This window comes from Hippoglossus hippoglossus, chromosome 7, assembly GCF_009819705.1.
Source record: "Hippoglossus hippoglossus isolate fHipHip1 chromosome 7, fHipHip1.pri, whole genome shotgun sequence".
NCBI classification, from domain to species: domain Eukaryota; kingdom Metazoa; phylum Chordata; class Actinopteri; order Pleuronectiformes; family Pleuronectidae; genus Hippoglossus; species Hippoglossus hippoglossus.
Window position 1 is genome coordinate 24,625,140 of NC_047157.1, and position 23,760 is coordinate 24,648,899.

General features: G+C 44.2%; 2 protein-coding genes and 1 long non-coding RNA gene across 7 annotated transcripts in view; 1 reads left to right on the forward strand and 2 right to left on the reverse strand.

Moving 5' to 3' along the window:
- Positions 1-39: 39 nt before the first annotated feature.
- Positions 40-5,673, reverse strand: si:dkey-205h13.2. 2 transcript variants are annotated; one of them, XM_034589898.1, is made up of 12 exons: positions 5,530-5,673; positions 5,424-5,455; positions 5,297-5,327; positions 5,177-5,206; positions 4,909-5,080; positions 3,494-3,597; positions 3,225-3,396; positions 3,024-3,127; positions 2,289-2,469; positions 2,092-2,195; positions 1,283-1,454; positions 40-523 (listed from the first exon to the last, which is right to left on the reverse strand). In XM_034589898.1, exons 2-12 carry the CDS (start codon positions 5,436-5,438, stop codon positions 412-414), a joined length of 1,197 nt encoding a protein of 398 aa, XP_034445789.1. In that variant the 5' UTR covers positions 5,439-5,455; positions 5,530-5,673; the 3' UTR covers positions 40-411. The 2 variants fall into 2 exon arrangements, with proteins under 2 accessions (XP_034445789.1, XP_034445788.1); XM_034589897.1 differs by having other exon boundaries at positions 5,424-5,672.
- Positions 5,674-8,270: 2,597 nt separating this feature from the next.
- On the forward strand, positions 8,271-9,506 carry LOC117764267. Its single transcript, XR_004614356.1, has 2 exons — positions 8,271-8,724; positions 8,769-9,506. It is a non-coding gene; the product is annotated as an uncharacterized LOC117764267 (long non-coding RNA).
- Positions 9,507-9,593: 87 nt separating this feature from the next.
- hspg2 (heparan sulfate proteoglycan 2) overlaps positions 9,594-23,760 on the reverse strand; it is an 83,477-nt gene continuing 69,310 nt past the window's right edge. For 3 of the 4 annotated variants that reach the window (XM_034589883.1, XM_034589884.1, XM_034589885.1), the window contains 32 exons: positions 23,511-23,662; positions 22,737-22,881; positions 21,917-22,060; positions 21,168-21,302; positions 20,845-21,026; positions 20,467-20,662; positions 20,151-20,330; positions 19,769-20,029; positions 19,489-19,651; positions 19,200-19,297; positions 18,842-19,108; positions 18,497-18,609; positions 18,234-18,381; positions 18,009-18,125; positions 17,801-17,818; positions 16,598-16,682; positions 16,072-16,216; positions 15,779-15,991; positions 15,579-15,687; positions 15,391-15,489; positions 15,042-15,263; positions 14,706-14,950; positions 14,440-14,611; positions 14,091-14,213; positions 13,748-13,804; positions 12,353-12,428; positions 12,182-12,260; positions 11,725-11,772; positions 11,301-11,371; positions 11,117-11,200; positions 10,532-10,635; positions 9,594-10,214 (listed from right to left, as the gene is read on the reverse strand). In XM_034589883.1, the coding sequence (XP_034445774.1) occupies positions 10,042-10,214; positions 10,532-10,635; positions 11,117-11,200; positions 11,301-11,371; positions 11,725-11,772; positions 12,182-12,260; positions 12,353-12,428; positions 13,748-13,804; positions 14,091-14,213; positions 14,440-14,611; positions 14,706-14,950; positions 15,042-15,263; positions 15,391-15,489; positions 15,579-15,687; positions 15,779-15,991; positions 16,072-16,216; positions 16,598-16,682; positions 17,801-17,818; positions 18,009-18,125; positions 18,234-18,381; positions 18,497-18,609; positions 18,842-19,108; positions 19,200-19,297; positions 19,489-19,651; positions 19,769-20,029; positions 20,151-20,330; positions 20,467-20,662; positions 20,845-21,026; positions 21,168-21,302; positions 21,917-22,060; positions 22,737-22,881; positions 23,511-23,662 (4,424 nt within the window). In that variant the 3' untranslated portion in view covers positions 9,594-10,041. The remainder of the gene's footprint in view (positions 10,215-10,531; positions 10,636-11,116; positions 11,201-11,300; positions 11,372-11,724; positions 11,773-12,181; positions 12,261-12,352; positions 12,429-13,747; positions 13,805-14,090; positions 14,214-14,439; positions 14,612-14,705; positions 14,951-15,041; positions 15,264-15,390; positions 15,490-15,578; positions 15,688-15,778; positions 15,992-16,071; positions 16,217-16,597; positions 16,683-17,800; positions 17,819-18,008; positions 18,126-18,233; positions 18,382-18,496; positions 18,610-18,841; positions 19,109-19,199; positions 19,298-19,488; positions 19,652-19,768; positions 20,030-20,150; positions 20,331-20,466; positions 20,663-20,844; positions 21,027-21,167; positions 21,303-21,916; positions 22,061-22,736; positions 22,882-23,510; positions 23,663-23,760) is intronic. The other variant, XM_034589886.1, reaches the window with a different exon arrangement.

The window sequence follows — 23,760 nt, forward strand, 5'->3', positions numbered from 1 at the left end:
TGCTATTAGGAATGCAGGTGTGGGCTCAGAAAACAACGCAGCTTGAGAGGTTTTTATTAAAATATAAAATCGTGTTTGGTCTACAAATAAAGATTTGTGTACATCATCGTGTGATGTTTACAGTAATCACGATCCTTCTTGCTTTTCTTGTTGTAACCAAGAGGTGTTAACTTGTTCCCTGCTGATTTCCAGGTTATATTAGTCTGGATCTGAAAAAATTAACTTTCATATGCAACGTCCATGCAGGCATGTGAGCTCTGAAATAAAAAATACTTAAAAAATATTTTCTTTACCACAAGTTGATACCATGCTATGTTACAATGTGTGTATTTGTTAAACAAAATTGTAAAAGGAATCCTACACGTCTGTTACAAATCCTCCACCGACACTAAATCTAACATTAGACATCGTCTATGCTGTGCAGAAGTTCATGGGGCAGGTGAGGCGGACCTTGTAGTCCTGACAACGTTTCCCATCAGGCTGCTCAGCGTTCACACAGGAAAAACCACGAGTGGCATCATACCTGTAAAAATACATAATACGTGATGTGTTAAAGGGGCAGTTCACTGGTTTTACAGGTGAAGTTCATCTTACTCGTCATGAGGAGAACTGCCTGTGAACAGCTGGGAGCTTTCTGAGGCCTGAAAACTAAATCCTGATGATGTGCTGAGGGTTGGTTCCATGTCTGGACTCTACTTTCATCACAGACACTGGAGGAGTGGAGATTGAATGTTTACCAGACATGAGGGTTTTCTCGAAACAGAAGAAAATACAGCTGCATTATGGGGATTGTCGCTTTCAGACTCTTTTAGATTAGAAGTCAGGATGTCTCGGGTTCTGCAGGTCGTGGTTTGGATCGATCCTTTGTTGATAATGTATTTTTATCATTAGTTCACCAACTGCCAGAAGCAGATTAGCTTAGCTTAGCTTAGCATGAAGATTAAAAACTGTTGACCATTCATCTTCTTTCTTTATAATCATTTAAAATAAATTAAAACAAAATGAATCAATCTCTTAGAACCCAGGGTTGTGATGCAATACTTCCTCCGGCTGCTATTTGTACAGTTTAATGTGTAGAAAGACTGGCAGGTTGTAATTTATGTAATATCATGTGATGAAATTGAAAAGTGTGTCAATGTTTAAAGTATTTATACGTAAGAAAATGTCTGACAGAGATGAAGGGAGCAGTTATTGTCAGTAATGGTAGAATATGTGAGTAGACGTATGGTGTATCAAGCAGTCTTAATCGTAATCATTGTCCCTCGTCAGTCCCACAACTTACTCTTGAAGGACGTCCCCCGTCTCGTGTGCAGGGACATCAGACAGCGTCATGGCTTCAATGGCCACCGGCTGGTTGCACACCTCACTCGGATAAAGCATCTGCAGCTGGAGGAGAGTCTCATAGTCTCCTGTCCCTGTGGGATTGTCCACGTCGAACCAGCGCGTCCTGCAACCTGATCAACAACACAGACAGACATATGGAGACTCTGATTCAGACCTATTGTGATATTTGTTCTTTGTGACTTGTATGATGCCAATGAGGCAGAGCATCTTATGTTACTCCTCAGATCTTTGCATTGGGATATCAGTGTCTCACAGAAAGGTCAGATGCGGATTCAGGGCCTAAATACACGTCTCTGTTCATTGGCCTCTTAGGTCCTCAGGGATCAGTCTGTGAAGTGTCCTTATAAAATAAAGCTTCATTCACATAATCCTGTGCCTCTGTTAAAACAAATCCTGTAAATTGTTATAATGAAAACCCTTTTTTCAAAGTTCCCAATGCAAACTAACAAGTTAGTATCTCAAAAAGAATTACTTATTAACTCAAATATTGATTTACTACCTCAAAATAATGACTTACTACCTCAAATAATAATGTATTGACTCAAATAATGATTTACTTGGTATCTCATTTGTTTGACTTTGTTAATCTAATAATCTTATATGCCACAACTCTGGCTACTCTTAAAAACAGGCTCATCTCTGCTTTAAATTAACAACTAAAGAAACTATGAGGTTTTATTGAACTGTTATAATTTCTATTCTGTTTTTACTTGGTTCCTTTCGTGTGAAACAAACATGAGAACTCACCCTGACAGAAGTCTGGAGGACAGGTCAGGACCACTTGATAATCCTCACATTGTTTACTCCTCTGTTTGTCGTTGATGCACACGAACCCAAACGTTACGTCATAGCTGAAATATGAAGAATGAAGGATTCCTCATGAAAAAGCTGCTCGACAGACTCACAAATGAACGTGTGTGTGTGTGTTTGATATCACAACGTACGAGAGGAAGGTGTCTCCAGTGTGGTGGGCGGATATTCCTCTAGTGGTTTGGGCCTCGATGCTGATTGGGTTTTTACACACTTGACCGGGGAAGGTTTTCATCAGCTGAGGCATGGACTCAACATCCCCCTCGTCCGATGGGTCGTCACCGTTCAGCCACTGTGTTCGACACCGCTGAGACACTGAGCACAGGACACATGAACTGTGAGGGTCAGGGTGAGGTTACCGCTGCAGGGGGGATCAAATGACCACATTTGTATTTTGTTTCAATAAAATGATTTAACGGTGAAATGCTGTCGTCTGGTCGTGCGTTGGGAGACTCACGGTGGAAGGGAACTTTTCCCTCGGGGCCCAAACAGGCCAGAGATCATACAGATCTGCAGCAGCTCACCGGAAAAACGATTTTTATTGAAACCAAATACAAATAAATGAACATTAATTGACCTTTTATATGGAAGGGACGTTATTATTTTTATTTTATTTAAAGGAAAGAGGAAAAAGAAATGCAAAAGTTAAACAATATACAAACGTCAAGTTGAATCCAGTTGAACCGATTTTCTGAGTCGACATAGGAATTTTTACATTTACTATTTACATCTCTGAACATCCGACAGAAAATGATCATCCATCCATTTTCCATTAACACTCATTTACCAGCATATACACGGGCACTCAATGGTTTCTGTGGAAAATGTGTAAAATAGCTTTAAACATGTATTTATTTACGTGTTCATACCTTCACAGAACTCTTCCGGACACGTGAACCTGACCATGTAATCTTCACAACTCCTGCTCCCCTGAGCTGCAGTTACGCAGGCAAACCCATAGGTGGCGTCATAACTGCACGAAACAGAGAAGAAGGCAATGACAGGTGAGAAAATCATGTCCCCATCTCTCTTCAGGTATAAAACACAGTAGATGATGGTGTAAATCTCACTTTAAGAAGGTGTCAGACGTGTTGGAGGCCGGTTCCCCAGAGACGGTCTGGACCTCGATGGCGATTGGCTGCCGGCAGATTTCTCCGGGGTAGATTCTGAGAAGGTCACTGAGGACCTCGTAGTCTCCGTTTCCTGTTGGGTCATCATGGTCGAACCAGCGCGTCCTGCACTCTGTAACCAGTGAGGGATGTTTATTAGGGTACTGATTTAAAAAAGGGTCCAACTCTCCTACTTGTTCCCTTAAAGAACGTTAGATATCTGTAGTAACCTGAGCAGAAGCGTCCGGTGCAGGTGAACTTGACCTTGTAATCCTCACACTGATTCCAGGTCTGTTCTGAGTTGAGGCACAAGAGACCCTGTGATGCACTGAAACTGCAAAACACAAGCGTCACATCTGGATGTTACAAATACCAGTAAAATCCACAGTCGTATCCAAACGTCTGAGTCTGAGTGATGTCGTGTTCTTTTTTCCTTAGGTAGAGATGGTAGAGTCGGTCTGGTTCAAAAAAGTATTTATTTAGAAGCAATGAACAGCTACTACATAGCTATGGGCACTCAACGTACAACCCGCAAGCCGCCTAATACCGCCATGGAAGTCAAGAGTCGCCCCGAGCGGACGGTGGGTGCAATATTTATAATAATAGGTAGAACTTCAGCAGGAGGGGGAGTCACGTGGCTAGTGCACAGGCTGGTCCCAGCCTCAAGGCACTGGAATTCGCCAATGATGAGGAGCCGCTCCCAGTTTCGTCCATCCTTTGACAGTAGCTGGGCCTTCAGACCCTAGTGGCCGCTGCTTGAATTCTTTCTAAGGGTATGTCACAGTTTTTTAAGAAAACAGTGCATTCATCTATGTGTGATTTTTGAAATAAAGCTAATGGAGTTTATGCTGTAATATAGTAAGTTAGGTATGAGAACAAGTTAAAGTACAGTGTATTGTCTGCCACAGATGTACAGTCTTCTCAAACAGGCATTATCAGACAGGTGCAAGACTGAACTGCGATGTGACGCACACACACACACACAACAATCAACTTCAAGATTAAAAATCATTCAAGATTAAAAATCAGTCACTATGTGAAGGCCACACATTTTCCCACCTATTCAGATTCAGCCCAAACTGCCCCTGCCCCCACCCCTGTCTAACATACTGCACTTGTTTAGTTCAGTTTCATTGCCATCTTCACAGACACATATTCAAAGAAGAACATAGATTTTAGTCTTAACAATATTCAAAGGAAAACATAGATTTTAGTCTTAACAAATCTTCAGAGGAATACATAGATTTTAGTCTTAACAGTGACGTACTGATTCAGGATTCTGACAGTGGGTGAAACGCTCCAGTCTCCAAAGATAAGGTCTCACTTTACAGACATTAAAGTTCATTCATCCACAAACGTTAACACAACTGATATTTCACCTCAGAGCTAAAAGTTTAAACACAGTAAATCAGCTTTATCCTCTTAATATCAGCCACTATCACCTATTACTTCATAGTTGTTTTGATGACAGCAGCTCTAATTGTATATTAACACATTTCTAGTTCAAGTTCCTCTAGTTCATTGGTTTCCATTCTGTAAATGATCTTGAAGAAATACCAGGCAATGGTTAAAGCTGCTGTTTCTATTATTCATAAGGATCATGAGCCAACAATCATAGTACTTCACTGTCGACTCGTATGTTTACGTGTGGAAGTTGTTCCCCGTGTGTTGGGACTTGATCCCAGACACAGTCTCGGCCTCCATGTCCACTGGACCGGAGCAGATCCGTGTCCGGTGCCTCCTTCTCAGGTCGGTCAGGAGCTCCGAGTCCCCGTCTCTGGAAACGTCCCCTTCGTCGAACCAGGCTGTCTCACACGCTGCAGGGGGGAGGGGGGACGGAGCTCAGGTGTGAACAACCTGTCACTCATTGTTTTGTCATTTGTTAAAACAACTGAAAGTGATGCAGGACTTACTTTCCAAAGCAGTGACGAATAAGTGCAGGTCTGGAGGGAGAAGAAGGAACCGAGGGCTTAAAACTGATTTTATACATGAATTGATAAAATAATGAATTAACCCTTATTCTTTTTTTTTACCTGATAGAAGAAGACACCAGATTGCAAAAGTCTAAAGTAACACAATGCGACAGAAAACAATCAGACTACAAAGAATTCACTGTTATGAGATGCACGAGTTAAGCAAAGTGCACAACGGCAAAATTACCTGTAGGACCAACATGATGCTCTCTGGAGATCCTGAGGAGAGGAAGTGTGTTTTCAACTGCTTCATATAAATCTGAAATCAATTTTAATTTTCCGTTTTTACTCACAGATATCGTCTCGTGTGATGAGGACGTGTCTGTGGAGGTGTGAAGCATGTGTGGGTTTAACGTGGGATAAACAGAGGCAGGTCCTACTCCTCCTCTTCATCACTTCTATGTTTAACGTCCCACCCATGGGGATCCTGAGTGTGTGTGTGTGTGTGTGTGTGTGTGTGTGTGTGTGTGTGTGTGTGTGTGTGTGTGTGTGTGTGTGTGTGTGTGTGTGTGTGTGTGTGTGTTCCTGCTCCTCCCACAGCACTCTGCCTCACCCATGATCCTCAGTGAACTGTGATGAAGCCGTGAAGAGACTCTGAATAATGAAATGTCTCTGTATCAGTGATTGATGCATTATTTAGATATCAAGCAGTAAGAGGTGAACTATAGAAGAATTGAATCTGAATTGATTTTAAATTGCAATTCAAGCTTAAAAGGATACATAATTTTGTTTTCTGTTTATAAGTTAAATTTCTCTAACCTTTACTCACCTGTTCATATCTAAATCTGCCTCCAGTAACTGTGATATGAAATATTATACATATTTTTAACAGGAACATCTCTGCATATGCATCTTTACCTGGTTCTTAGTTTATTATTCAATGCTCAAGTTCAAGTCTGTGGTGCTTGAACATGTGACGGAAGAACTGTTGAAAGTCGAGACTTTGTCACTTTACAGTTTGAAGCCAGAGGATTAAACCACGACCTCTGAGGCTCAGAGGGGAAGATGATATCACACTTCCTGTGTGAGCGTGACAACCTCGAATATGAATAATCAATCAGTCTAATGTGCTGAAATACCTGGACGTGATCTAATCTTATCTTTTGAATCGTTTTCAGACTCAAAGACAGTATTTAATGTAAAAAGCTCGTCTCTCCTTTACTCTTCTCGGACCAGAATATACCTGCTGAGAAACACTATTGAGTTTCTTCAGATAACAATTGAGTTGTTGGCCAAACAGAGCGGCCTCGGGCCTGTGAAATGTCCTTGCAGGCCGGAGGTGTAAAGTAACCAGGATTAGTGTAGAGTGACTGTTGTCTGCACGACACGGTGACGGAGCTCGGAGCCCGGGAGGAGCTGCACATCGATGATGACAGACTGAATGTCTTACAGTAGTTATATAAGCATTATATAAACATTACAGCTTGGATCTTAAGCAGGAGGGACTTTGTTTGTGTTGTACAAAGAAGGTGAATGAAGTTTGTGCAGATAGAGGCTCTAGTTTCCTCTAGTTTAAGCTGTGTTATATGTGATTTAGCACATAAACTTGGAAAGATGGAAAACTGGCAGCATCGAACTGGATTTGATGGATCAGGGGATTTTACTTTATTCTCTTTGTTTCAATTTCATTCTCAAAATGCAAAACAGGAAACAAAAAAATCTTCTACTTCTCATTTTTCTTAATGCCCTGACCCAAATACTTCTAATACCTATTAGAATAGAATCTTACCCTCGTTTCAAACTCCATGTTTAATACATAAACTTCTTTTTGGTAAAACAAACAAACAAACACTTCTTTTATTCTGTAAGATGATAAAAATATGCATTAAATATGTTAAATAATCAGACTGTGTGAACCATGGTTGTGTGAGTGTGAAGTGACTGAAAACAGTTGTTTAATCTTTTACAAATAAAAAGGAAAGTAAAGGACGACACTGGACTGAAACTGCAGCTACACGATGGATCAGATTTCGAATCCCACTTCTACAGTGTCGTCTTGATAATGTGACATTTTCTTACATACATGGAAAACGTTCTGTCAATAATAATGTACAGGTACCGCTCCCCCCCCCCCCCCCCCGTCATCTGGTTACCTCACTGTGATGGTTTTATATTATGATTCAGCTTGAATTAGACTATTTTACCTAAACTTCTATTTCCACGTCTTTTAATCTTAATGCTGATTCTGCGACACATTACCTGACTGATGTTTTTCCACTAGAATTCATAAAATCATTAGAATAAACTGAAGTATATCACTGTGCATAATACACAGGTATTAAATGTATATATATATGAAGCTACTTCACTTCTTTATATTTATGTGTCTCGCTGGAACATGAATTCGTTTTTAATCATCTAATTTATCCATAAGGTGTCAGACTGTGAAAGAGGAGATCTCTGCAGCCGAGGGGCAGATTCATGTTAGAGATCCTGGGTGTCACCTCCACCAGGGAACATGGGTCTAAAGTTCCCAAAGGCAAAGTGTAATCTCCACTGGTTAAAGGCTTATACCTGCACAATGGACGACTTGGGAACAATGATGTGAATCTATAGGTCTAAACCCCCCCCCCCCCCCATGATGCAGTGCTGAGAAAAGAAAAACTCACGAGATTAAAAATAGCACATGAATTTTGTTTTTAATTAAGAAACACCAAAGGGCGAGGGGCGTGTCTGTTTCAACACTGGAAATGGAACAGACAGGTCGTCCTGACACGGACAATATTTCATCTGGTACATGTTTCATTCATTTGACTGTTATTCACTTCGCCATCGTTACTAAAAGTGCAACTTTCGTATCTTGCGATGGCGTCAAAACAAAAAAAAAAGAAAAGTGGTGGTGGCAGATTCTGGACAACTTTGCGTCAGTGTTTCTAAGAAAATCCAGTTTCAAGAGCAGATACACAGAAGATGTCGTCACGGACCGGATGGATTTTCAGTCCACGTGTTCACGATGACGCCATTTCTGTGTAAATAAATAATCCATTCATCGTATCTGGAGGATAAGACTTCTGTTCTTTCTTTCATTGACTGAATAATAAGACCGGTTTGAGCAGCTCCACCCAGGTAATAGACATGTTTTATTAATGGAACTTCATGTGGGGCGTGACTTCTGAAGAAATTACAATGTCATATTCAAAACATGAGGGGGGGGGGGGGGGGGGGGGGGAAACAAGGGGGGGGTGTGGGAGGCCATACACAAAAACCAGAGGAAAGAGATTGAGCAAGCGTCTGTGATTGAAAAAGAGGAAAAATAACACAAAATAAATAAAAAGGAGGCGACTCTAAGTGAAAGGATAGTGCTCACTTTTAGGATATTGATACAAATATTTGAATGCTTACAAAAATGAGAAGAAGAATAAAAAGGTGTGTGAACCCCAAAGTGATGATGCTGCTGTAGTTTTTTCGTGGTGTGGGGGGGGGGGGGGTGCGACTCAGAGCTACACAACCTGCACAGGAAGCTTCCATCTCACTGTCACTTCTACTGCGTCCTGCTGCACGTGAATCTCTGACAGAGACACGGAGCCTTCAGGGTTTTTAGAGCCTGGAAAATGAAGTCACATCCTGAGGCAGTTCTGAGTTGACCCTCCTGAGGATATGGATGATGACACACACACACACACACACACAAAGGGCTGAGATGCACACAACCAACAAACACACTCATTCTACTCGCCTGTCGTCTTTACACATAAAACAATATCTTCAACGACCACACATTAAAAAAAAAAATTACACCCTTTTCACTTTTCAAAAACTGCTTTTTTTGAGATCTACTCAATCACGTCGGGCCTCGGAGGCCACGAGCCGTTCCACGTCGTCATCACATCCACCTCAAGCGCCGTGCATGCTAACAAAGTGACGGAGCTTCCTCCATCTAAGTCACTGAATCACTAAAATGAAATCCCGTGTGTCAGACCTGCAGCTGCGTGAGTACATGCTGCATCTTCACGTCTGACATTAGCACCAAGGTTTCTGTCCTTTTTTAATCAAATAAAAAAAATAAAAAAGAACGAACAGACACAGGAGACGCTGCCGAGAACGAGCAAAGAAACTCAGTAGAAGCAGCAGCGCTTTGTAACGTTTGCAGGTATTTGTTTTGTTTTTGACAACCTGAGTCGTGTACTGAAGCTGCGTGTGACCGTGTGCGCCTCTTCTCCCAAAATACTGTGAGCATGCTCGTGTGAAAAAGAAGAAGTTCCTCTACAGAAGTGAAGAAAGAAGACCTAAACGCCTTCAAGTATTAATACAGTTATAGGCCTGTAAAAAACAAAAAGCCCTGGACACACAGTATTAGAACCCAGAGTGAACTCTGGGAAAGTGGAAGAGCAGTTATGGTTAGTTTGCATGTTTTCCCCCACAAATATAATATATATATATATATTCATATGTATATAAATAAAAATTCAGTGCTGTAAAAACATCTCCAACTCCATAGGATCTGACCCATCGTAGAAGGCCTAATATGCTTTACTCTTCTCGTGACTAAAACTACTGCTGGAAGTATGTAAACTGTACTGGTTCTCCTGTGTTCACCGTCCTTCATCGAGAAAACAACACTGAGGAAGAGCAGTTAATATTCAATTCTTTTCTTTTTTTTGGTTTTACTGCACACAGAGAAAGAAAATCCTGTGGTGTCGTGTTGAGATTGTGTGTTGTTTTTTTTTGGTAGCAGCAAAGCACCAAGTGTGTGTTTAAGTCTCTGTGTGAGTCTGCTGTGTGTGTGTGTGACATCACTCCATAGTCTCTCTGTGTGTGTGTGTGTGTGCGTGTGTGTTTGTGTGTGTTTGCATGGGAGTGTGAGTCTATGAGGAGCACGGCTGCACGTTGACGCCGTGCGCCGCGTGGGCCTGCAGGTCGATGGCCTGGGCCGGCTGCTGTCCCGGCCGGGCGTTCATCAGCGCCAGGTTCCTCACGCAGCCCGTCATCCCTGAAGAGAACTTCCCTCCGGTCATGGCGGCCATGTCTGGGGCTCCGCCTGTCACATGACAACACATCCAGTCATACATGAGCTCTGCAGACGTTTGGACCCACGGAGTAAGTTTGAGAGGTTGTTGTTCTTGAATAAAAGACTCTTTCATATTCTCTAACCTTATAACTGACAACATGTAGTATTTTTTTATTGAAACAAGTAAAAATACATCACCATCAGTTGCTAACTTATTGAAGATAATGTAACGAAGACAGAAAAGTTATAGTTCACTGTGTTTTTAGTTCAGTCAAGTTCGAGGATCATATCAAAATTGCATGGTGCAGTTTTTTTATATAATATAATATAATATGAATAATACTCACCCAGGTATATGCTGCCTTTGGTGTTCACCATGAGGCTCTTGCCTTTGGACTGTCCGTGCAGAGTAGCTCCTCCATCAATCTGAATATATCCGTCTTTTCCAGTTCTGAACAGAAAAAGTGTAAAATGTAAAACACTCAAACTACACGTTGATAAAACAAGACGGAATTTTTGTATACACGTTAAAGCAGAAACACACAAATAGCAACATGAGTCCAGACTCTATTCAGCTTAGCAGAGATCCTGGTGAGCGTGTCTCCTCTGAATTATTTACTGGGAAACTTAATAGTGCTGAGCCATTGTTGGTGTAATTTATTAAACTTTGTTGTTTCTCTGTGACAGGTCAACGTGTCTGCTGGGAGAAAAGGTGTGAGGCCGATGAAGTGGATCGACCAGAACAGACAACAACAATAAAATGAACCATTTCAAAGGATTTCAAGCCTGGAACATTATTTCATGATAAGAAATAAAGAATAAAGAAATAAAAAGAAACGTCAGTATCTATTTTATATTACTAAGCACTCTGAGGGTTAGTTCACCATGTGTGTACTATACAGTACTGTGTGAATAATAACATATAATCTCACCTGACTGCTGTGATCTTGTGCCATCTCCCATCATTGATGGGCTTCGGGGACAGGATCTGTGCCTCTCCGCTGCCCAGCTGGTAACTGGATATGGTGCAAATCGTCAGCATTACTACACTGAAGCTGGAAAGGACATTACTCATCGAGAACTGAACAGAGCAGCGGGCGCAAAGAGCTGAGTCACCTGAAAACGAGGTGTCCGCTCTGCAGGCCGAGGCTGATGAAGTCCTTTCCTTTGCCGTGTTCTCCCAGGTCCTGCAAATAAATGTTTAGTCGGAAGAGGAAGAGGACGACAAACTTCAACCTTCCATACAAAGTGCAGCGCAGATCATTTACAACAGCATTTGTATAAGATTAGATAAGATAAGATTTCTTATTTGTCCCACTAAGGTGGAAATCTACTGTGTCACAGCAGCACAAAGTAAATAGTGAAATACTGCAAAATAACAATAACAAAAGAAGCCCAATGCAAACTGTGCAATACAAACACAGGTCAGGTGGTTCTCCAGATGTTCTCCAGATGTTATCTTTACATGTGTTCGTGGAAAAATGCACGATGTGAAAACATGCCAAGTAAATGAGACGTGTCGTGTGTTTGAGTTCGATACCTTTTTACTAGCATGCACCTTTCGCAAATTGCGTGCGCCATTGGTCTCCTGAGGAAAACGGAGGATGAGTTAGAGAAGCAACATGCACGTATTTAGTGGTGTCAGAGGGAGTCAGCCAAACGTGCCACAGCCTCGGTGACACAGGTACAGATTAGACAGTGATGAAGGTGCTCGACAGCCGGTGATGAAGGTGCTCGACAGCCGGTGAGACACGGAGATTTAATAAATGAAATCAAAGTGTGTCAGGGAAGCACTGGTGCAGACGTGCAAGTCCAAAAACAATCACAGCGAACGTGGTGAGAACACTGATGAGCGTCACTCCGTCACAGATGAGGTCGTGGTGGAGGATTAGGAGGAGCAGGGATGTGCAGGAGCAAAGTGAGGAGGAGGATTAAGGGGAGGAAGGTTAGGTCTCAGATCGGTTCAGTCCTACAGACGAGGCAGGAGCAGGACTCACCACTCCCTGCCACAGGATCAGACCCTCAGAGGAGCCGGTGTTGATCTCCAGTTCGATGGTCTCTGGTGAGTCATGGGCACTAAAAGAAAAAGAGACGTTTGATGCATTAACTTCTGATATTTCTCCAAAAATACGAGTAGAAAAAAGTTAAAGATGCAAACTGCACTTTACCTTCTTTGGAAAATGGATTTCGGGAGAGCGACGTATCCGTTATTGTGGAAATGAGCTGCGTATTGATAAGGAGAATCTAGAAAAGACACAATACAGAATTAAAAGAGGATTTTAATCAAGTGAAGCTGGTGTGAACGTTCATCCTCGGGGTTACGGCGCCCCCCAGTGGTGAAAGCATGGAAGAACCCCTGGGTAACAGGCTTGGTTAGATACAAAAACATGTTTTGGGTTTTTAAAGTGAGAGAATGTAGCTGCTGAAGGAAGAAATGACATATTCTCCCTCTTACAAATGAAAAGTTGACTTTACGAGCAATACAATTTAAAACATTTTGCTGCTACAGCAATAATTCTTTGGAAAATGGCTCAGAAAGCTTCTTGAAGCAGTCGCCTCTGATCGTGTGACCTGCCTCACTCTCCACAATCCTCTATCATACACGCTGCCCCCCCCCCCAGCGTCCACCTGTAGACTCTGACAGGGGGGGTTCATTTTAAAATGTATTGAATTATTTGCTTTGTTAATTAATGTCTTGTGAAAAAGGGGCAAATCATGTACGATTCTTCTTCTTTTTGCTCCTTTTCATTCTAGATTTGAGATTTGACCTTTATAAACTTATAAATAAAGATATTTTCTCATCACTTCCCTTTATATGAATGTAATTATATCCGGGGGAAGTGATGAAGTCGGAGCCTCGAAACTAAACTTCAGAACAGTTCTCCAAATTCAAAAGAAAAACAACAAAGCAAAGCACCAAAACCGATTTCAACCAAAATGCACGATGCAGAATCACTTTCATTCCTCACACTGCACACTATCCTGGATCTTCCACAGAGACGGGACTGAACTCACTGACACCACAACATCATGCACAGATAACACCTCAAGTGCACAATATGCCTGGAGTCTCTCAACAACTCTCACACTGAGCGTTCAGCAGAAACGTGGAAATGTTAGTGGCAGCCGGCTGTGTGGACACGGAGCAGTTTTAATGTTCGGACTTCGGACGGTTTCAGTTGGAAAAGTGTTTTTCTTGTTGCAGAGAGACGAGGAGTTTTAAAGTAGACGGAAGGTTTCATGTTGTGAGTAGCCACCTGACAGGGAAGAAGGAAAAACAAGGGGAATTCCACATTCTAGTGTTAAAAGTTTTCAAATGTATAAAAGGGAGGAAATAAATCCCGCCACCGTTTATTATAGATGCAGAATTCCCCTCTCCAAACTTTCCGATGGGGATGAGAGCCTCAGTAACCAGCTGAGTACACGTTTGGTTTCATGTGTTAGGCGATAGACAGTTCGGGTTGACCTTGGAGGGGTCGCGGGGGCCCCCCCCTCAGAGCTCGGACGGGGCCCCCTGTTAGTCACGGTGCTTTCAGGCAGACTGAACGTTGGGGATACTGTACCATTCGCCACGCTGGCTTGCAAATTCCACGGGGCCTCTGGGAAGCTGGAGACGTGGCCTGTGTGCGCAGGATATAGCCATGAGAGCGCAGGGGTGAGACACACGTAAAAAAAACACTTGGGGGTCAACCCTCCCAGCATGCATTGCAGCGCTGGGAGCGAGTCGTGTGGTGTTTAGAGCGGCTCCAGAGTGTGAAGGATGTCTTATGAGATATGTGTATGTGTCTCGTTCTACAGGATGCAGTTGTATCTAGTAACTAATGTCTATGTGGCTGCTACTGGAATTTAATCATTAAAAAAATAACAAAACATTGGATTTAATTGGTGATAAGAGTGAATACTTACTCTCTTCACAGGTGAGGCCGGTGTACCCGGGCGCACACGCACACTGACCGCCGACGCAGCTGCCGCCGTTCTGGCACTGAAGGTTGCTCTGGCACATGTCTTTCACCACCTCACAACGCTCACCTGCAGGGTCACAGTTTATAGAGCTTGGAGGTTATAGAGCTACAGTAAGAAGGTAAATCTTGAGCAAATACAGCTAAAAAATATAGAAAATTAAGAAAGAAATGGTAGAAAACACACATGCGGTGCAGAGAATTTCACCAGAATACAGATTTTTGCATTGGATTAAAGTTGAGCGAGAGTTTCAACGACCTCTGGGCAGATTTCACACTTTGACAACTTGACCAACCTTCAAATCCGTCCTTGCAGAGACACTGGTACTCGTACTCAGCGCTGGACATACAGTGGCCGCCGTTCAGGCAGGGCCGGCGGTCGCAGGGGCTGATGTCCACGCACTTGCGGACGGCTCTACTTTCTGTGAAGCTGTAGGACAGATCCACCTTCTTGTTGTTGATGGAAACCTAAACAGGAAGTTGACAAAAGTTGTTAAAAGCTTCTTGTTAAAGGAAAAAACATTCATGAACTTTTGTTGTTTTTGTCATGGTGGGATCTCACCTCTCCGATGCAGCCGCCAAACATCTCGCTGACATTGGCGGCTTTGGGCAGGATGTCCATTGTGGGGACTCCTCCCAGGTACATGGGCGTGTGGATATTGAGGCCCTGGGATTTTCCTGGAGAGGTCTTACTCTCCACTTGGCCTTGGTCGACCCTCAGGTGGCCGACCCGCTTGTTCCGCTCGGCCACAACTCGGTGCCACTGGCCCAGAGACACGGCCTCGGGACTGCGAAGGATGGCCTGGCCTGAAAATCCAAACACGTCCTCAGATATTTGACTTTGATCTGAACAGTGCATGAATGGAAAGCAAAAGAACTTCATTTTAGTCGACCTCACCTGTGCCCAGTTCGTATCTGAACTCTACGTGTCCCTCCACCATGGAGATGCCTACGAAATCCTCCACCTTCATTTTCTTCCCACCGCAGAAGAACATCAGGCCGTCTCCATGCAGCGGCTTGAACTCCATCTCGACGCGCAGGTCATCGTGGATGTTGGTCAGCGGAGGATAGGCGATGAACGTCTCCTCTCCATCGAACATTGGCGTGGTCACCAGTTCCCCTTGTGAAGGTAATGGAAGAGGAAAATGCGCCAACGTTATCTTGAAGAATATTTAATGAAACGGCTTAAAAGTACCGAAGACGATGTCGTTTTCTCTTCCTTAAAAACATTTGACTTCCTGTCTTACCATCCATGCACTTGTTTCCAAACTTGCCAAGGTGGCAGCGGCAGTCGTAGCCCAGGCCGTTCTGGCGGCTGATGCACGTGGCGTCTGGTCCGCAGGCCTCTGTGGGAGTTCAGGGGAAAAAAACGTCACAAACCAGCGACCACCTCTTTTATCTACGAGTGTTAACACTTTGATTTGCCTCCGTGTACCTGAGTGACAGTGCAGGGACGAGTGGTGCTGGCAGTTGCTGCCGGTGAATCCTCGGGGGCAGCCGCACTTGTACAAGCTGGCGTCGGAGTCCTCGCACCTGCCGCCGTTCTGAATGACACGAGAGAAATCCTCATGACAATCATGGAAGTAAACACAGGTCGGTGGCTACAAACCCACGGAGCGGACGCACGCGACTGACCTGACATGGGTGATCTTTGCAGGTGGGACAGTTGGTGACGCCCGTCGAGCTGCGGTCCAGGTCTTTGAAGATGACCTCCTCTCCCTGGATGACCAGTTGACGGATGCAGCCAACAAACCCGGTCTTGATGCCTGCGGTCTTGGCGAGGGTCGTGTAGTTGGGGTAACCACCCACGTGCAGCTCCTCGTTCAGATCCAGACCCTGGAACTTGCCCTGAGGAGAGGAAGTGATCATTTAGTCTGCAGCTCACAGAATTCATCCAAATGCATGTGAGATTAAATTCACATAAGCACCTGTGAGCTGCCGTTGATCGGCTCCCCTCCGTCTACGATGATGTAGCCCAGGGTCTGGTTGCGATGCAGCTCGACGGTGTGGAACTCTCCCAGTTTGACGGGGTTGGGGTCTCGTATCGTGGCCATGCCGGAGCCGACGTCAAACCTGGAATCAGCACAAGATTCAGAAGATTACGGATCATCTACAAGCTTCATGACGCAGTTTTCACGTTATCTCTCTCTTCCTTCATCTCGTCAGACATTTTCTTTTTTGAATAAATTCTTGAAACATTGTTATATCTCTCAATTTATTTTTCTCTTAGATATTTTGCATATTGTTAAATCTTATTTTGCTCATGGTCTGGATCGAGCAGACCCTCTAGTTAGTGGCCGACCGCTCTACCACCTGGGCCACACAGCTAATCCCTCACTTGTCCCTCTATCTGAGGTTTCTGAGTATTGTCCCGACAGAGTGTGAAGCCCTGTGAGGCTAATTATGAATTAAATGAATATGATGGATACAAATATAATTAATCTGAGAACTGACCTGAACTCCAAGCGGCCGCCCACGAGTCCCAGGGAGATAAAGTCGGCTCCCGTGGTTCTTCTCTGGCCGTTGTAGAGGATCATACCTGCACCACAAACACAGGATCAGTGAATTCTGGGACAAACGTCACCGTGAATCTACATCGTACAATAATATCCATCTTAATAAGTCAATAAATCCACCACATGGACTTTAATTTGAATAAGACCAAATCGTCCAGTTTTCGAAAATCATGCATATAGATATTAAGGGACTTGTTAGGATGGACATTGCTTGTGATGCAGTAAATCACACACAGGATGAACTCTTTGAAAGCAGGATGGTGAAGCAGCATGCTATGGTGAGGCGAGTTCAAAGCCAACCAAAGCCAGTTCATAACCTCCTCTCTGACCAGTGGGCTGCACGGTGCAACCAGTTACACAACCAGTTACACATAAACTACCGGTCTTCATTTTTCTCCACATGCTGTTAACATGCTTCTATGAACCACACATGTCTATATGTCTGTTTCTTTCACATCTGATAGTTTGTATAAATAATATCTTCAGCTTTGATTTTGCAATGAATCTTAAATTGTTAACACAAAGACGTATATTTTGTTTTTCATCTTTTATACGTTTTATCCTTTTAGTGTTTTATCATTTTACGTGTTTTTAGGGCAGGTGCAATATTCAACTAACTTTTATTCCCCAATAAATTCCCCACGGGGACAATAAAGTATATTTGATTTGATAAAAGCCATAGATTTCATTTTGATATTCCAAAAATGTACTGTCTTGTTATTTTTGCCATAATTTTGTCTGTAAATCAACAGTAGGTATTTAAAAAAAAGTCTATTTCAGTTTTTATCTCTCACTCCGCTGATGTTTCAATGAATATAAATATTCTTAAACGTACTCAAATAGGATTAAAACATTGTATTTATAAAGTTCTAACATACACTGACTGTGATCTGAGCTGTGCTGCTTTATAGGCCGTGTAGAAGCTGATGAAGTAACCAAGCTTTTATTATGTAATACTCCGAATGACCGAACATCCTGTCGGCTCCAGTATAAAGGCCATGCACCGTGTTGCATCACTTTCACAGCCCCTAAATCTGCCCTGAGCCGGATGCACGATGTGAAAGTCTGATGCAGCCAAATAAACAAAAACATCAACAACATCAGCCTTGAGCTCCCGTGGATCTCAAGCACTGAGACTCACCAGCGTACAAAATGAGACCTTCCCACCATGTGGGTGAGAGGAAGAGGAGGAGGAGGAGGAAGGAGGGGACAGAAGACGCAGTAAGATTATACATAAAGGATAAATGACACACATAGAACATAACATACACAGATATGAAAAGAAGAATTAATTAAAAAGTATAAACTGCACAATTAAACTGTGAAGATTTAAGGTTGCTCTTTCTTACCATCGACATTATCAGGTCTGAAGTTGATCTTGATGCTGAAGGACTTGTAGGCGTTCTTGATGGTCGGCAGAGTGAGGTAGGACAACGGCTCCTGAGCAAAGTACGGCATCACTCTCTCTGGAAAACAAGCACATAAACTCATCATTAAATAAAACTGTTCAGCTCAAACCTCTCGTTTATTTATTAACACCCGTCCCCTCTGTGCTCTCCACTCTGCGGACTGACCATGAACCTGCAGAGTAGTGAAGGCCTCCACTTTGCCCTGTTTGTTGGAGGCCGTGCACACGTATGTCCCAGAATCCTCGTGGGCGACGCGAGGAACCGTCAGCGCGTTGACGTCCTGGAAACACTTCGGAGGAAGTTCTCCGTCCAGCTTAGATGAGGAATCACAGATGAGCATCATTAGAGACAATGTTGGACTTCATATTAGACGAGATAAACTCCAGACAGCAAATTGAATATTTATAATTCCTGAAAGATCCAGTTACCTTGGACCATTTGATCTCGGGTACAGGATATCCAGAGGCCACGCAGGGCAGGACTGCATCAGACCCGACCGTCACCTCTTTTGTTTCTGGCAGTGCAGCGATTTGAGGAAGGGCTGTGCAAAGAGGGTTTACAATATTTAAAAGAATAACTCAAAGCATCTATTCACACACACACACACATTTTGGGGTTCAGTGTTTGGCCCAAGGACACTTTGGGCATGCAGACTGGAGACTAGCTGAGAATTGAACCACCAGCGTTCTAGTCAGTTGATGCTTTCTGAGGCAGCAGAACACATCAGTGTGTGTGTGTGTGTGTGTGTGTGTGTGTCCAGTTGGATAACTCACACTGCACGTTGAGCACCACCTGGGACTGCACCGAGCCCACGTCGTTGGTGGCGGTGCAGCGGTACTGCCCGGCGTCGGCCTCCGTCACTCGCTCGATCTTCAGCATGCCGCCCTTCACCATGATGTGGGCCGGCAGCGACCCGCCCACTTTACTCCACTGGATCGTGGGCTCTGGGTCACCGACCGCCTGGCATTCAAACTCCACGGAGTTGCCGATCATCACGGTCTGCACTGAGGTCCGCACGTTGATCATCACCTTCGGCAGGGCTGAGGGACAGAAACAGGAAGGAAGATACTTGTAATGGAAATAAAGTGAAGTAGTGTTTGCGTTGGTATATTTGCAGCAGATGTGACGGACCCTGGATGGTGAGTCTGGCCGTGTCCTGGGCCTGACCGAACACGCTGCTCGCTCTGCAGATGTAAACACCTTCGTTGCTCTGTTCAAGATTCTCGATCCTGCAGAGAGACGTTAAATCAAACACATGAAAACAATATCTCACATTTAAGCAACTAATAAGTAAACTTTGACAAATTGCAAAACTGCCAATTTGGTCCTTTAATATCAAACATATCCAAACGTTCGTGGCTGTTTTTCTCTCGTGCTGTTGCTCATTTTCACCGCATCAACAAACAGCAGTATGAGTCACCTGAGCACGCCGTCCTTGACGTGGTGGTTTGGCGGCAGAGCACCTCCTTCTTTCAGCCACTCGATTTTGGTTTCGATGCCGCCGGCCGCTGAGCAGGTGAACTCCACCGCGCTGCCCTGGGCCTTGACCTCGACCTGGGGCGACACGCGCACTGCCAGAGGGGCTGGAGGAGACAAGACGCAGTTCAGCTCTTGTTGTGCAACAGAAAATATCCTGATTACACATTAGATGCTGCTGTATTAAATTGAAAGTCTTTTAGCCCCAGTGTTGAGACACTTACATCTGACTGTGACCTTAGCCACCACTTCACTGTTGCCCACTTTGTTGCCGGCCACACACTTGTAGCTCCCAGCATCCTCGGCGGTAGCCAGGTTGATCTGGAGATCGCCTCCGCTGACCTGCGCCCTCGGGGACAGGCTTCCATCCATCTTGGTCCAGGCGTAGGTCAGAGGAGGCGTGCCGTGGGCCAGGCACTGCAGCCTGATCACCTCCCCGACCCGCACGGCCACGTCATCGGGCACGGACGTGGCATAAGGGAGAGCTGAGGGAGGAAAATAATCTTTTATATTGATATACATACACACAGCAATAAACATGAAGAGGGAATTTCTACTTGGTGCATATCATGACTCAGATTATCATCTGGACCATACAACACTCACTTTCCACATCCAGCATGATGGTGACCTCCGTGGTGCCCATGTTGTTGGTGGCTTTGCAGATGTATTCTCCAGAGTCCTGCCGGCCGACGTTGGGCAGCACCAAGCTGTTGTTGACGATCTTGTGTCTCCAGGGCAGAGGAGAGCGCAGCTTGGACCAGGTGATGGTCGGAGACGGGAAACCTGGAAGAGCAAAGCGGAGATGAAGATCATTTTTTGAAAACAACGCTAACGAAAATGCTGTTTTTCTTTCATACGATGATGTGAAACACAAGAAGGTTCAAGCTAATTCCCATGAGATGTGTTAGCCGTTCATTACCGTGAGCGTCACAGCGCAGCGTGGCCGTCTGTCCCTCCACCACAATCATGAGCGGCTCAGGAACTGACGCCCTGGGCACCGACGGGACTTGGGAGCCTCCCTGGACAGTGACCTCCACCTTGGTCTCCGTGGAGCCCTCGTTGTTGCGAGCTGTGCACACGTACGTGCCGCTGTCCTCTGGACGGGCCACCAGTATCTGCACCAGAAGAAAAAACGGATATGATTCACCATCGAACTTCAAAAGTGAGCAAAAAAAGATTCTCTAAGAAATCAGTGAAAATAACCTTGCTCACAAACAAATCGTAAACAAACAAACGGACAGGGGTGTAATCAGATTACTCAAAGTTTTACTCCTCCACGCATCAGGAGTATCTGTACCTGCATGACGGCGTTGGACTCCATGGGCACCGGGCTGCTCAGCATGGTCTTGCGGTTGCTGTCCAGCCGGTGCCACGAGACCGAGGGGCGCGGCTCTCCTGACGCCTGGCATTCCAGGTTAATGGGTTCGCCCACCCTGATGTGCACTGGTCCAACGGGAGTGACGGTGGCCACAGGAGACTCTGAAAGCACAGATACCCAACACTTATACGTCTGTGACCCCGATCGGCCACTAGAGGAAGCCATTCTCTACGGAGATGAATGGAAACACGAGGAGGCCCCGCTGTAAGAATCTGTGATAACCTGAGCTGCATTTAACTCACCTTTGACGATCAAAGACACGATGGTGTGGGTGATGCCGAACGGGTTGCTCGCCACACAGCGGTAGGCGCCGTGGTTGGCGGGGCGAGCACTGCTGATGGTCATAACAGATCCGTTGAGGTCGACTTTGACGTTATCTGCAGAGGAGAGGAGCCAACGAGACGTTACATCAATTAGCCTGCAAAACTGTTGTCTCATGTTTTCAGTGGATCTTTATAAGCATTAACCCATTATGGTATTTTCATGATCCAGTGTTTTGGAGCTTTAATTTTTCTCTTTTGGGTTCATGGCGAAAAGAAAAATCTAAATTGCGAGCGTATCACTTTTCAGTGTTGAGCAATATTCAATCTTAGGTTTAAAGATACTCAACACGGGGGGGTGTAGAGTTTAAGAAAACATAAATCTTTATTAAAATCTAGGAATTTGTGATGAGAGGCTGCCACATTTATTTTAAAAACAGTTATTGGATATAATATAACAGTTTTTTATTGAACATGTTTCCAGAGGTAAGGCCATTAAATCTCAGCAGGAACTAGTAATGTCATGAAAAAGTTTAGTCAACGCAAAAAAAGTCAACGCACGTCTCTCAATCAGTCTTTTAATGAACAGAGAATTACTTCATGGGTGGATTGCAGCTGTAATTGCTTGTAAATAATGACATCATAAAAAATCAGAACTCATTACGCAGGTTTATTCCTCACAGGCGGTCTGCGTGTGTGTCTGCATGTGTGTGTGTGTGTGTGGTTATTACCTGGCAGCGGCTGGTTATTGGCCAGCTTCCACTCCAGTCTGACAGGCTGGGCTCCGCTGTACACCCTGCACCTGAAGCTGGCCGAGTCCCCCACACGCACTGCAGCGCTGTGAGGCTCGATGGCGATGATTGGACTCTGCAGACCTGCAGCAGAAACCAGAGAGAAACCAGTGGTGAACGAGGATGAGATCATGGGGCCGTGCGAGGGAAAATCGTTCACTCTGAGGTCAGGGGCTGGGCGACACTGGAAAGCACGAGTGGAAAGTTCACTCATGAAGTGAAGCAGTGTCAGAGGGAGAACAACACTCTGGTTTTAAAATGCCCTGCCCTGAATGTGTTTACCCCGGCCGCTGTCCGATGCTGCCATCAAGTATAAAACCCTCAATGAGACAGAAATCACTGGCAAGTCAGAAATAAATGTCCAACTACAGTTAAGTACACTGGGTTTAAATATTTTGGGGATGGAACCAATGGGCTCTTGTGTTCATTGTGCTGAAATGTGACGAGGATGTCACTCAGTGGAGAACATACCTCTGCTCAGGCCCAATGGAATCATAGTTAAACTCCCTACATCTGGATTTTTATTTAATTGAATGAACTCATAAATATCAGTCCCCTAAGAGCCATTAATTATTCCTTGGGAAAATCTGTGAAACTGTCAAAAAACACTGTATCCTGCAAAAAAAAAGATTCTGATCCGGATCCAACAAACTACGAACAAACAAACTATGAAAACCTAATCTCCTTGGGGGTAAAAACAGCTGATGTAGTCCACAAAGACAGACAGTCCACATATGATCTGTGTAAAGTTTGAACTCACGTGAAGAGGACGAGGTGACGGACACAGAGACCGAGGCCTGATGGACGTGAGATCCTGGGTTTCCAGTGAAGCCCTGCACCCGGCAGGTATACTCCCCTGCATCCTCTGGAGAGGCCGAGCGGAGCAGCAGCCGACTGCCCACAACCTGCAGGACCGTGAAAAGGACGAGAGACGCTTTAGATCTGCTCACAAGACTAAAGATAAGATCATATCTCTACTACAACAACCACTACTGCTGCTGCCGGGCAACACTGTGTGAGAATAAATAATCTGAATATGGGATTAAAGGGAAAACAGAGAAAGAAAAATACTCTTCTAAGTACAAAAACTGCATAAATGTTTTACTTTTATATGTGTACAGATGTATCACCAGAAAAAAAATTCTCATAAGAAGTAGAAGTACTTATTGGCACCTGACATTTTAATATCACAGCTAGATGAGGCAGATGCAAAGTACTTTTTACACAGGCGGGTACTGGGTACTTTATAGTGATGCATCATTTTATATGTCAAATATTTGTGTAGTCCTATGTATAATTGTAATTTACAAAGTAACCAGTAACTAAACTGGAGTTTTCAGGTGAAAGTAGTTGAGTTGGAAGATTTTTCAAACTCTGAAATGTGAAAGTTAAACAAATATAACTCAAAGAACAGAACTTGAATAAATGTGTAATAACCAAATTTTTTAAGGGGTTTCTTGACTCACAGTTAAAGATATAAAAAATGAATGTGCAGTGTCTTATATCTATTTTCATGTATTTTCTGTGTCAGGACCTGGACGTTGGCGGAGAGGTATCCGCTCACTCTCGCCCAGGTGACCTGGGGAGGAGGATTTCCAGGAGCCAGACAGTTGAGCTCCAGACTCTGACCCTCCTGGACGTCGGCTATCGACGGCTCGATGCTGATCACGGACGAGCTGTGGTCCGCTGTGCAAACACAAACACGTGCGTCACGCTGAAGTATCTTTTTCACACATACTGTAAACAAGTTATTTAATCAAAGGGCTCCAGTTTATCCATGTTCA